This window comes from Canariomyces notabilis (assembly GCF_033297395.1).
Source record: "Canariomyces notabilis strain CBS 508.74 unplaced genomic scaffold N656scaffold_3, whole genome shotgun sequence".
NCBI lineage: Eukaryota > Fungi > Ascomycota > Sordariomycetes > Sordariales > Chaetomiaceae > Canariomyces > Canariomyces notabilis.
In genome coordinates, this window is record NW_027041825.1 from 543,700 (window position 1) to 557,678 (window position 13,979).

General features: G+C 53.1%; 1 protein-coding gene across 1 annotated transcript; it reads right to left on the minus strand.

Moving 5' to 3' along the window:
* Positions 1–3,248: 3,248 nt before the first annotated feature.
* Positions 3,249–4,929, minus strand: N656DRAFT_388507 (uncharacterized protein). The gene is made up of 2 exons (XM_064809486.1): positions 3,747–4,929; positions 3,249–3,683 (listed from the first exon to the last, which is right to left on the minus strand). Exons 1-2 carry the CDS (start codon positions 4,760–4,762, stop codon positions 3,425–3,427), a joined length of 1,275 nt encoding a protein of 424 aa, XP_064673186.1. The 5' UTR covers positions 4,763–4,929; the 3' UTR covers positions 3,249–3,424.
* Between the last annotated feature and the right edge of the window lie 9,050 nt (positions 4,930–13,979).

Here is a 13,979-nt window from a genome sequence, read left to right on the forward strand (position 1 = left end):
CAGCGGCACAGCAGGCGGCAAGGTACACTACGTCCGTCCATCTCCGTGACCCGTGCTTGCGGGTCCTCTTCCACCGGCCGGCTCTAATCGGCATCTAAATGCTGGCCGAATGAACAAGCAACACTGGGGACGTCGACGACGTAGTTCGTTCTTGCACTCGGAGTGACAGACGAGGCCGCTTGGGAGGGCAACTGTGGCACCGGAGCGGGAACAGAGCGGCAATTCCCCCGACGGGCATATTGATTGCACGAGTGCTGCTCTACCAAGCGTTTTGGCAATTAATGCATGCTGAGCACGCACCATCCTTTCGCTTCCGTTCTTTGTATGTACTGTAAGACTCGATTTGCAATATGGCAACTCCGAAGAAAGATCCAGGCTGAATTCGGTATGTACTAGTAGATCACCTTGTCAGCCGAATCCTCAGCTATAATAACCGACGACGCGATGGGGACTGCGATCCATTAGGTAGGCGCTGTATCAAGCGGAAGAACAGCGCGATGGCATAGATATGTCAGTGCCCTAATGCGCTTAGAATTGTAGATGCGTGATGGCCACTCTCGTCTCACGAGACACGGTAGACCATCTCAAGAATCTTGCGCAGAAAGAGGGGCTTCGCGTTACGCGTCCTGTCCAAATGCGGATGCCACGGCACCTTGATTATTTACTCGTCGGATCCAGACCCATCAAGCTGGGACTTGAGAGAATGCTGCGGTGCGGTGTAACATCAAAAGTGAGAAGCGGCTGTTCGACCAATCGCCGTTGCCGATCAGCCTTTCTTCAGCCTTTCGCTGGCCGTCTTGGTTGGTCGCTGACTGCGTTGGTTCTGATTACCGGTACAGGACTCTACGATCGTGGCCGGACTGGAATCGAGGGTTGCTTGGGGGCCCCGGAAATATGCAATGTCCTTGGGCTACACGGAAAAGCGACCGATACGACGCATGCGAGGGCTTTGTGAGGGCATTTGTGTATGCCATGCGCATCCGTTGTCGTGGACGGGCTGTTATTTCTTCACCGCGATAGGAGAACATGAAGCAAGGCGTCGTCGGTGCAGATACTTCTGGGATTCCCAAGGCTGCCCCCCACAGCTCGGGGGCAGAGTTGGATTTTCCAGGTCGTTTCGTTCCGATCACGCGCCGGCTCGTATGTAACGTACTGGATTGTATGTACATACAATACCAGTACCGCCCATTGATAGCGTTAACTTGCGTAAGAGTGGACATGTCCTGTGCAAAATTGGCCCCGAAACGTTTTCTCCGGTCCGACCTCCGAAGCAGAGTCCTGGTGGACTCGCTCTCGCTCACGGTCGTTGGCGGTTTCGGGGGAGAATTGGAGGAATGTCGACCCCCAGCGAACGTTAATTAGGCGATCTCTGAGCTGCCTGGTTGGTGGTGCCTTGCTAGGCTAATCTCATGACCTGGAAACTCTCAGGGATTCTGATTGGCCGGGGAAACGGGGAGAGAGCTCGCCGAGCTCGCTTCTTGCCGCGTGCATCCCCGGTCTCCGCCAACCAAACCAGGGTTCGTGGGCAAGCTCCGCAGCGGAGAATCCCGTGCGCACGGGCGAGAGCTTCCAGGAAAGATCATCTCAGGTGAGCAAGATACTGTGTACTGTACAATACATAATTACCGGTAGCTGTTCCTGTATGTTACGGATACATACCTGAGATCCCGTTCGTACATACAGTACCACAGCATGCTGCGACCTCGTCCACACCAGCCTTGCGGAGATTGAGCTGCAGTAATGTGGGTTGTTGATCATGGCGGGTCGGTGCTGACATTACGCCGGGCCATTTTGCGCTCGTGACAAGCTTCGACATGACTTCGAGATTTCTATCCATCATCGCAGCGCAGCATTTGTCGTGCAACGTCTATCGTGCAGAATCTTTGCATCTGGGTGTAGTAAGCACTATCTAGCATTTTTGTTTTGGAAGAGACCACTCTGGTCTGTCCCACTAACTCATCTTGGTATGCGCATTCCGTAGGTCCCGGACAGATGATTATGAGTTGTGTAACCGGGGAACTCGTAGGGCTTACTTAGACTAGAAAGCTGCTGTGGAATTGGCTGTCCGATGCGAAGGTGGGTGGTCCCAAATGACCTGGAGGTCAGGTAAACCTGGGCGAAATTCCCCAAGTCAACTGGCTCTGACCCAATGGCGCGGCTTTGTATGGGAGGGTAAGATGCTGTGTCGCCGGGTAAGCCGCCTTCCGATCTGTCGACCCAGCCCCCAATAAATTAATTAATGACTGTCTTGCGGCCTTCTTCCAGCTCTAGGCGGGGCGACCAAACAAATCGAGAAGCGAGAGACACGGCAGAAGGGAGGTGGAAGATGTCATGCAGAATATGTGAGTTGCTGGGCGAAGTACGAAAGCACGGTAATGAATGTTTCCGACCGTTTTTGGTATGCAGCCCTCCCGCGGTGGTGTAAGTAGTCCAGGTAGTGTAGTAATTATGTATGTAGTGACCTGTCGTCGGCCAATCTACCTCCCTTGAATTAATTTGCGTCGCTCGGTGTCCACGCATCTTGAAGCATGGAAGGCCACACTGACAGAGCCAACAGATCAGTGTTCGTAAACAATTTTGTTGGTTTGGTGTGGTAAGATATTCGGGGGCCGTCCCTGAGTGGATCGTCTTGTTTAGCTCCCGTCGCCGTTAACATTAGCGGCCTTGGGGCGCATTACGGAGACTTGTCCGAGTCTCGAGGATTGGTTGATTCGCCGAGGCTGCGGCACAGGCGCTCCAAATCCGATGAATCGATCACAAAAGAGCGAGAAAGAGAATGATCCCCTTGCCCTGGCTCGGCCTAGCCGCACAACTCCCGAAAGGATCGATTTCGAGGTAAAGACAGGCGTAACGATTCATACGAACATAGGTACCTAAGGTACTGGAATCAACCATCAAGACAAATGGCAAAATCACAAGAACGTAGAGTCACGTAGTTGAAGATCGTGCTTTTGGTACACATCTGAGATTCCGAGATACTTGTAGCATTCGCGTACAGATTTCTCCCAGCAACGTACACAGTGGGTGAAAGCCGAAGCCCTAGTGTCCTCGGGCCCTTCATACCCTCATACATAACATCAAATCGTTAGGTCGCCTGTCCCTTCCTCCCCCCTCATGAGCATAGCCAACAAAAGAGCCTCCCAATGTATAGTCGAACACCCCATTTCGCCCAGAATGTGCCACCCTTGTTATGAAGTACATGTATTCGTACAGAGCGCGATCCACGCAAAGAAGAAAAATGGAGAACAGAGAATGGAAAAAGGCCAGATCCTCATGATCCGTCCTGGCGTCTCCTCGACGCCTGCTTGGTATCTACCTAAAAATCGCAAGATATGTCCGATCATAAAGGGAAGAGAAAAAGAGAAAAAGAGAATTGAAAAGAGAATTGAAAAAAGCCTTCACTTGTGGAAAGCCAGGTATCTCATCATCTGCCCCAGCTGTGGGCGTGCGAGTGATCCCCTGCGGCAATAGCTTCTCGGGGCCGCATCGAGGGCGCCATAGAGCCGAGAACGCTGGTGCTGCAGAGAGGGGGGATGGCCATGGGTGGCAGGCCACCAGGGGGCGGAATCATGTGCCCCAAGGGGCCCATCGGGCGCGCCCCGGGGTGCATGCTGTCGTAGCTCTCGGCTCGGAGATCCAGAGTGCCAATGTCGAACCTCTTGGAGCAGCCATCTTCCATGTGCCTGTATCGCTTCTGGTTAGCCAATCGTGCTTTTGGTGACAGGTATCTGAAGGTTGGGACTCACCTCCTCAGCGTATCCTTACGCGCAAACATGCGACCGCAGTAGTCGCACTTGTGGTTGCGTTCCCTCATGTGCACGCTTTGGTGATGGCGTTGCAGGTCCGTCTTGCGCACAAACTTCTTGTTGCAGTCGTTGACTGGGCACGGGAAGGGGTACTCGCGCTTCTCGTCATGCGTCTCCATGTGCGCCTTGAAGTTGTAGCTTCGGCTGAACAGCTTGCCGCATCCCTTCACTTCGCATTGGAAGTTGGCCTCCTCCTTGGTCGTCAGCCGGCGCGGAGCCCTTCGTGGCCGCGTTATCCGGTACTGCCGCCTTGCATCGTGGAGGTACGCCGACGGCTGTGGGTAGAAGGGCTCGGGCTCAACCGGCTGGAACTCAGGCTTGTGCCACGTCGTAGACCCGCTGTCGGAGAGATAGCCGCCCGAGGTGCTGGCGTAGGCGCCGCTGTCCGAAGCGAATGAAGTCTGCACTGACCGGGGCGAAGGGTAATGCCCATCCATGCACTGGCTGTACTCGGAGCTCCCCTCCATCTTGAGCCGCGGTGTCAGCGACCCGGGAACTGAAGGAGCCGGGGTGTACGGAATCGATGTCCTGGATGGCGCCGGTGAGGACCTGGGAGCGGATCCGGTCGGCGGGGGCGTGGAGGCATGAATTGAAGGGGCGTGGCTTGCCGAGTGTGCGTGATAGACATCATGGGTGTATGAATAGTTTCCGAATGTGTCGTACTCGGAGGACAGAATGTTGGGCATACCAGACGCGGACGAGACAGGGTGGATGACCGTCGTGCTGTTCCAGTCGTGGTGGCCCATCGAGTCGAGCGGCGGGAGAGATGTCTCGTGATCCATGGGTGGTGTCACAGCGCAGGATTGGTCTCCATATATCGAAGAGAGCTTGTATTGTTGTTCTACCAAGCCAGGCGAAGGGTAGTCAAGCGAAGATCGTTCTGAAGGGCAATACGTATTCGCCGGCGATGACGGCGACCTTGTGAGGGCGGGTGGTGTGAGGTCCATTGTGGTCATGATATGCCCTGGGAGCCTGGGAGGCGCGGGGGGTTAAATGGGTGGCGGTTGGTGCGTGTACCGCGTATGTGTGTAAGATAGGGGGGCAAACAGAAGGATTATGTGCACGACGGCCGCTGACGGTGGTGACCAGGGGATCCAACCTATAGACAGCCTGTTCTGGGGTCCGATTGGTGTCCAACCACGTCAAGAAGGGTTTGGAGTAGCACGGGGGGAAGCAGGCCAGATATAGTAGAGGCCGAGATGGACACAACAGATCTTGGTTCTTGAAGCCGTTCAGATGCCGTGTTGAGCCCCGAAACTCAAAACACAAAAGGGCGACTATCCAAGTCAGAACTGAAATCACCTCGTCGGCTTGATCCGTCTGAGGCAGGCTGTGGGATCAGAAAACAGACAGGTGCGGATAACAAGGCAGACAACCAGGGTTTCTTATAAAGATTTGTAAATGGGAGATGTTTCTGCCTGGCTAATAATGGAGCAAGCCCATGTATCTTACCAGACGCATCCGTTATGAAGAGCTGGGGGCCGAAGAAGGTTGCACCTCTGTGGACTCCGAGCTTGACCGGGGAGGACGGGGTGCGCAGCAGACAACGGCGACCAGGGGGGAGGGGGAGGGTGGGAGTTGGATTCGACATGGGGCAAGATGCGGTCTCTGCTGCTACCCTGCCCAGGAACTGTGATGAGCAGGGCAAGGCTGGCGCACGCCAGCCCGATGAGGAAGGATCTGGCAGTGTAGAGCAGGCATCGGCAGCACAGACGGAGCGGTTAACGTTAGTGCGAGCTGTGTTGGGGGTTCGCGGAGGTGTGGCGGGACGAATAGAAGGCCAGGGGTGTGGGGAGGAAAGAACAGTCTCCAAGGTCGGAAAACAGTAGGATTGGCAAGATACTGTAGAGGGCTGCGCCCACGCTGGGCGCTGGATGCAGTGTATCAAGGGTGCAGGGGGTATCTAAAAGTAGGTACCTAATTCAGAGACCGGGACAGGGGAACATGTCCCGTACCCTATTGTGGTTCGAGCTGTTGGAACAGCTGCAGAGGCCATGTCCCTTCTCTCTTTTGCTCTCTCTCTCTCCCTCCCTGCTGGTTCTGGGCGAGCGAGAATTTGGTTGAACTGCTCTCTGTCTCCGACTGGGAAGCCTGCGGGGTCCAGCGACCGGGGTGCTGACCAGTCACGCCAGAGTTTAGCTGCCACATCCATGTTCTGAGCTGTTGCTGTTGGTGCAAGAGCGAAGAACCGCGAACCCGTCACTTTTGCGATTCCATTTGGGTTTAGCCCAGTTCTTGCGATATCTTGGTAACGCCGATTCCAGCAGTGGAAGCGTGAACCCGGGCCAGAACCTCCGTCTGGAGCCGTTGAGCAGCGATACTGCTCGATGACTAGCATCAAAAATCGTCAACGGAAAAAAAAAATATACCCTGGAGCTTCTCTCTTCGTGCGGCACGAATATACGTGTGGATTATGTATGTAACTCAAGTTGGGTGGTCGTCGGTGAGTTGGTGACAGACAACTGGGAGCGGGAAGCCGGGCTCCGCTCGACGCGGTTGGCTGCACCAATTCCATTCCATGGTGTCTCAACCATGATGTGCAGAAAGCCATAACATGGTGTGGGGGAGGCGAGCGCTTGCGCCTGTTGAGCTCGCCTCTGAATGGCCAAGTCGCCTGGCTTCGTTTTTCACCGTCCTTTTAGGCGCCTTTTGACTGACTGTTAACCAACTAGATGATGCCATCATCTCAACAGTTGACCATGCCTCCCGATCTGGTGGCCAAACGTAGCGGCGATATGGGGTAAGGCCGGCCCGCCAGGGGAGGGACGAAAATCTTCAGTCACATAACGTAACAAGGGACGACCTGCCATCAAGTGTGCTGAAGCAAACAAGTGCCAAGGCAATTGAGGTACTTGTCCAGTACGACCGGTGATGTTGTGTGGAATAGGAATCGGCGACCCGCTAGTGTATGGGCTCGGTCATTCTCTGCCCAGGTACGGGAGTTGGGGTACCTGGCAAGTACCCGATCAAAAGTGCTCGCTCTCATTTGGCCCCCAACCTGGAACAGGCGAAATGGGTCCATCGTGCATCGAAGGATTCTTGCGCGGTCACTCTTATTAGTTGACGCTGATACGGTGTTGATGGAACTCCTTTCCGTACCACGTTGCCAGGACGATATCCACTCCCTTTCTGTCTTTCTTTTGAGCTTCTCACCGTTGAAAATCGGCCACGTTAAGGTGTGGAATGGATACGGATAAGCACCGGGAATGGCGGCTGCAGCTTGAGATCGCTTGAGATAATGCAGAGCAGGTTTACATCGAATGTCCGATTGGCCACTGCAAGCGCACCGCAAGCCAAAGCTGTAACATTTCAGAATGTACATACGGAGTACGTATCCATACAGGAACACAGTAAAGCTACGGTACCCCAGACCGTCCAAGGCTTCAAGTTCCGGCTTTGCCTACGCTAGCTAAGTTATCCCTCAAGCGATTGCAATCTAACTTACTGTATGTACTGTACGGAAAATCATATTTACATAGAATGTATGTAACAGAGCTCCTCCTCGAGACTGGCAACTTCAATTGCGTTCTTGCCTCCTGAGCTGCACACGGGATACCCAACAACAGGAGCCTGACGCTACACAACAGAATAATCACATCGCATGCAACCCGTTCTGACAGTCCGGCTCCCTCTAGGACCTTGAGCACTCCGAGTCCTACTTACTCCGTACCAGCACTCCGACGCTATGTCAAGTGATCAGCTATCGCCACTTACCGAGATTCGCACTGTCACCCCTTTACACTGGGTCTGCTAAGTTCATTGCAGTGCTGGCTACGATAATTGCTCTGTAATTTACTGTATTTACGTCAAGCGCTCGCTTCAAGTTCTGGTCCGCCATTCCCGCACTGCCTTGGAACCGTTCCTGAACGCCCTCCCGCCGTCCAACAGCGGAGCGGGAACGCCCCCAGCGTTCCCGTTCCCGCTTGCCGGTATGTCGCCTAGTGGCGTGGATTCACATATCAACCTGGAACGCAGCGATTTGGCTTTCTTACAACATTGACAGTTTTAAAACGTCCTGTGTCCAATTTGATCGGTCTGCCTTCGAGCTTGAGAAATTTACTCGCAGATTCATGAATACCTACATATGAAGCTCTGTCCTTCGGGCTTGAAGGGTCCAAGCCCCGACCTCCTGGTCCACGATGCAGTGCGCTTACGGAGCGCTCACAGCCCTGCAACAAGGTGACCCAGGCAACAAGTTTTGGGGGAATGCGAGCAGTTGGTACAAACAGTACCATCGTAAGTAGGGAGTTTGACACTCGTCAGACCCTGACAGTGGAGCTCCTGGCGGGCCGACATTAGACATTGCCAGATCGTGTCAGGCCTTGGCAGTCCCCAAAGTGGGGTACTGTCAGGGTCTGACGAGTGTCAAACTCCCTACTTACGATGGTAATTCGCTTCCCGAGTGTGGGTGCACAAAGTTGCGTCATTTCTCTCAAGTTCAAGGTATCAGTGGAACCGCTGAGAGCAACCACAGTGCTGTATCCGTACCTAGCTGACTGTATGTAACTTATCGTACAGTTCGTAGCACTACCGGATGCCTTCATGGACGATACAAATAAGCGCGGATGCCAATGCTGCACGAAGCAATTCAGTGTAATTCTCGCAAGCTGGTTCGGTCTTGGACTGGAAGACTCTCCAGATACATCCGCTCTTTCCACCTACACAGACAGTGATTATGATACAAACCTCCTGTTGCAGCGTCTCGAATCGCCTTGGAGTCCTTGCCTTGATATGGAAACGAGGCGAGTGAATTGACAGTACGAGTAACGGTACTCTAGTAGTACTGTACTGTATGTATTTACCGGTAACTTATCTCTCGTATCTAGTATCTACACAGTCTTCCATGTTCCGACAGGCAACTTGCACTGCTCAACGTTACACGAACGTACAGTAATCAGTCGGGCCTTGACCTCGCGGGATAGCCGCGATTAGCACAAGCGATCTGGCGCTGGGAGGAACCAACAGAGAGCAGGATCTACAGCTACTGAAACCTGAAACGCGGCAGTTTGGATAGGTATCCGCAGACGATTGGGACGGTGCATCCTGGACGGTATTGTACTGTTCATACAGTAGAGCTTTGGTCAAAGCTTCTCGAACTAATCAGCAAAGCTCTTCAAGTTCACACTCGCTGTGGAACTGAAGTGGTACGGACCGCATTCAAGTATTGTGTATATTGGGTCCGGCGAGGAGGATGGCCAAAAACGAAATGGCCACTTCTCGGGCCAGCTTGCAATACTAACTCCTGTCGGGTCTAGTGTACCTGCCCGGTGTAGGTAAGGTAGTGGAGAGGCAGAGAGGCTCTCTTAGTTGGGGACGGGTTCTTAGCTGGATTCCAAAAACCGGCAACCTCTATGCAAGACATCCATCTTGAAACATTTGGAATCCTGCAAGCCACTTGGTGACTGCCTCGAGAACGAACAAGCCACCCAACTCCTCCCATCGCAACCGCTCGCATGAACATCACGGGTATTGTACCTGGGAACCGGCTGCTGGAAAGATCATCTCGTGGCTGGGCACCTAACAAGCAACTTTTCATTATCTCGAAACACTAACACTACGCCCAACGAGATATTACATGTGACCGATGATGAGGGCGGGTATTCCTGTGGATTGCATGATCCACCCGGAGCGAGCTGTGGCCCGGAGGTATTACTGTACAGTACATACCTCCGTAGTCCATACAGGCAGGCCGTTGCTGGTCGCAGCTAGGTGCGCGGCTGTACAATACGCCTAAGCTTGCCTTTGTGCAGTCTGTGTTGTTGCTTGAAACTACCCGACCTTACTTCAAATACCTGTATTGTATCCGTACAGCCGAGCCTTGTGAAGATCTGAGATCCTTGGACTCCACTCTGATCGCCGCGAGCTGGCGCCCCCGCTTCCCCAGCTTTGGCGCATCAGTGCACTGGCGATGGCCCACAGCTCTGCAATCGCCTCTATCGTCCGGCTGTATCATGTCAGGGGCCGTCTCGGGGCACCACAAGGACGGGAGGCTGAAGGGCTTTTTTTTTTTCTGCACGCGAAACAAGCAGCAAGGAATGGTCTTGGTACCCTCGCAATATCTGGTGTATATACATATATACAAGTACATACAGTACAGTACCTGCGTCTTGCTGCGCCTCAGCACCTTAAATCCTCCGAATGTTGCGGGAACCTGGAATCCATCAGATCTGGCAGGCATGGGGGCCAGGAACGGTGAATACCCTAACCTAATTCCGAGATTGATCATCACCTTGTAGGGTGTAGATGTAACTGGACAGGTAGGATAACTCACCTTACAAAGTAGGCCAAGCGCTTCTGCAGCGCATATGATAGTTACAATGTTCTAGTCTAGGGGCCCCGTTCGATCAGGCCACAGAAACCCACAGACAATTGGAGCGATGCAACAGTGTCAATTGCCCCAGGGTTCAAAATGCCCCGTTTTGTCCAAAATTCCAATTCCACCTCTCCACTGCCTGCAAAGCGACTCCAGTGTTCAACTGCTGGACGAACACGTGCAACGATTGCGCATTCGCGTTTTCGTCAGGACTCAAGGGGCTGCAGCGAGGCTAGCATTGCCCGCGAAGCTCTCAGATTTCGACATTGGATTGACTCCCGTGTGTTTCTCAGCCTGTTTCTTTAACAAATCTGTAAAGTCACGGTTAGATAGTTTTACGACGTTAACTACCTAGTTACAGTAGGGCCAATCATAGCTGGAAGTCTGCAACGCGACCAATTTCCCAAGAGAACAGATTCTGACCCCCCTTCCAAAGAAAAGCAGCTCAATTGGGCAAACGAGCTCCGTTACAATAACCTGGTAGCGTAGCTGATGTTAGTAAGGCGAGCTGAGGTCAGCACTACCAATTTGCGATGGAGACTTGGTCTTACAACTTCTAGTCTGACGTCCTAGTGTTGCTACGGGATATTCGGATGGGACCACAGATCTTTACAGACGTTGCCGGTCAGCAACGACTTGCTCTCCAATCCCTTCCTCCCAGAGTCATTCGTCACACATGTACATACAGTACATACACTAGTGTAGCCCCCTTTGAGACAGGCTAACGGCTCTCAACTCCTCGCCTCTCCCCTGCGGGTCTTGCCGGAAAGAACCGAGGAGGATGTGATGATATTCCTTCCTGTCGGTCACCATGACTGTAAGTATTTCGCTACACGTGCCTCTTGGCAACTGACATCCATGGAGAGGGCCTAGCAAAATGGGCCACCAACTGGCTGGGATAATTATGTTAACTCCGATGATGCTCTTGCCCGCTGCAGCCTCCTCTGATGCCACGTTGGGGTCGGCCAATATGCAGTGCTACTCACCCTTGATAGCGGAAAGGGTAAGTCATGTATCTAGGTATTTTACCCTCTTCGAATTGGTGCCACAGCCACACTACAAGCAACCAACCGAGCGTGGAGCGCACCCGCAGCATCTCATCATCGGCCGCTGTTCATGATCGTCCGCAAGCATCGAACTGCAGCACAACTGCATCATTCACTCCACTGTTATCCAAGTAGAACCTGGTATCGTAGTTAGGCAGCTCTCTTTCCTATGTATGTACCTAGTTGGGGTGTATCTTACCGCTTCATTGGACAAATGGGATGTGTGCTGAGAAATGAAAGTGGGGAGTGACAGGGCCAAGTTGGTCTCGGTCTCATGGGTCTGTCTTGTGAGCCGAAATTTGCCCAAATATATCTTGAACGCTGATTGGAGGGCGGCTATTTCGTCTGATCTCTTCAGCTAAGCGACAGTACCTTCGTACCCCGTCCCTTAATGCCCACCACAGGTCTGCCACACTGCTATTTCTGCGTTTGTGCATGATGAACTGCTGCGAGGGCAGTGTGGCTGACAACTTCAATTCTGAAACGAAACCAACCCAGTGTCGTCGCACAAATAGATTTAGCTTCGTCTTCAGCGCGCTGCAAGTTAAGCTTCAGATACTAGTTGAATTTGTGTGGAATGAAATCAAGGTGTGGACCATGTGACGATTGTTGCGCCTAACATCGTACCCCTAGTACCCCTAGTATTCCTAAGTGTATGTAGGACAACTGGTGGAGGAGTGTTTCTCTTTTGTGCATTCGTTATCTAATCGACATTACACATACGGTGCTTAGAGAAGAACCACCTTCCCAAGTTAGATGATCGCATTGGGAGAACTCTAGGCTTGCTGGAGACTGCTCCCCGCCAAGTGAACAACATCAGGAGCCGACGACACGTTCTCGGAATCTATTGTACAAGTACCAGCACGACTATGCAACCACGGACTAATATTACGGAAGAATCAGCCATAGCCTAATGATTACTTATTGACCTCAGTACATAGCATCTTGTTACGCTCACTCAGGTTCGCTGAGGATTTGCAGTTCAGCCGATGAACCCGAAGCCTCACTACCACTCTCATCGTAGTTCAGATGCCTCAATTCGGGGTTTGGGGGGTCAGGGACTTTCAGCCCCCAAAGCAACTCATCTGCTACGGAGTCTTGCCAACCATAGCATAGCGCGAATTACAGACCTCGGTCAGCGATCAACATGAGCTCTTGTAGAGATGAAAATCTCCTTTCTATTTTTGAAAACACTCTGCTCCCGAATTCAACGGAGATACATACCAACTTGTTAACGTCAGAAAATTTACGAATACATAGGTATAATAATGAATCTGGTGTTTCAGAAAGCACTGCCCATCATGTTATTATTAATCTGGCTGCCTAGGGCTGCCCAATGGTTCGAGGACTCTGGACCCATAGTAAAGCGCAAGGGTGGGCAGTGGGCACTTCTGCCAGGGACAAGGTCTTTGCCGGCGGCGGAGTCCCGTCGGCATCGAGAGGAGCCCTGCCCGCCCTGCTCCGATCCGTGCTTGGCAGAGCGATGCGGTTCCTTGGATCCGATCGAACTTGCACCAATCAGCGAGCTGCTTCCCCGCACCTGACTTTCCTCCCTGCCTGCCGAAAATCTGTGGCTTGAAAGCGCCGCCAGCGGTTGTTGCCAGTGGCTGCAGAAGCCAGGACAGGGTGATTGACCAATAGGAAAGCTGCAGGGGCCAGTGTGATATCTTGCGCGAGGAAGGCTGACAAGCTGTCGTTGATGGCAGTTCCCGTCGCTCAGGTGCGGGATACGCCTGCCAGGACCCTATGCGGGCGGGAAGGGCCCAATTCCATGCGCACTCCCGCTGCCCTCACCGTTCACTCTGAAGATACTATAGCCCACTGTCCATATCTCGAAGCGTCGGATCCAGAGGCGCACTAGCAGGACCGTTGATGATCGGCTTTCCCGTAGTGCGTCGTAGTGGGAGTATGACCCTGTCAATTCCCATGCGTGATTCCAATATACAGGTGGGGAACGACGAAATCTTGGTTACCGCGATGTTCACCCCATGATCTCCATGTCCTCCTAGTGGCAGGGCGGCGGGGCAACCGGCAACGTGACAACGTGAATTCTTGCGTGGGAGACAGGCTCAAGACAGGTAAGGCGGGGTTCAACAGTGGCAGCCAAGGATCATCGCGTCTCGTCTCCTCCGAGCCACACCCCTGCTTCAACTGTCGTTTGGAATATCCTTCTCGAAAGCTTCCATGCATGCTCTTGTGCCGCTGGCTTGCTGGTTACATTCAGTGTAACCTCGCCGGCTATGATAACACCGACTGGCCTGTCAGAGTCTCCTTCCAATGTGGTCAGCGATGAAATGGGCACACCACCACATTCGGCGACTTAAGGTTGCATGCCAATGCAAGCCAGCGGCGGTCAATACAGATGAAGCATGGTGGGGTGGGAGGCAGAGGGGGCTGAAAGTTCGGATCTCCAACCTCGTCAGGAACCGCACACAGTTGGCCTCTTTTGAAACATCCCATCAAAAGAAACCGCCGATAATCGCTGCAGGAACAGTCAGATATCGTCATACACTAGATAGAAGTAATAACTTAATCGGTGCTAAAAACAACTTTGCGATAACAAGAGAACGCTTCACTCCCGTAGTCGTCTTTGATGTGGCTGGCCTTTGCTTCATCATGCAGGTGGTAGGGTTACAGGAAGCGATAGTCGTCTATCGGTATGTCAAAACAGTACAGACACACAGACTTGGCTGTCAGCGTGCTTGTATGGGGGCCAAGCCCGCGCGGTCGGAATTCGGACGCCTCGAGCGGCGTCCACCCCACGTGGGAATCGCTGCGGGGACCAGGAGCGCTGGCGGCGCAACGGGCACAGGA

Bases quoted from the DNA above. Each gene is read 5' to 3' on its own strand.
- N656DRAFT_388507 (XM_064809486.1), bottom strand. From the start codon at position 4,762: ATGACCACAATGGACCTCACACCACCCGCCCTCACAAGGTCGCCGTCA. The intron at 3,684-3,746 runs GTGAGTCCCAAC...GAAGCGATACAG, and splicing joins CGTAAGGATACGCTGAGGAG to GCACATGGAAGATGGCTGCT.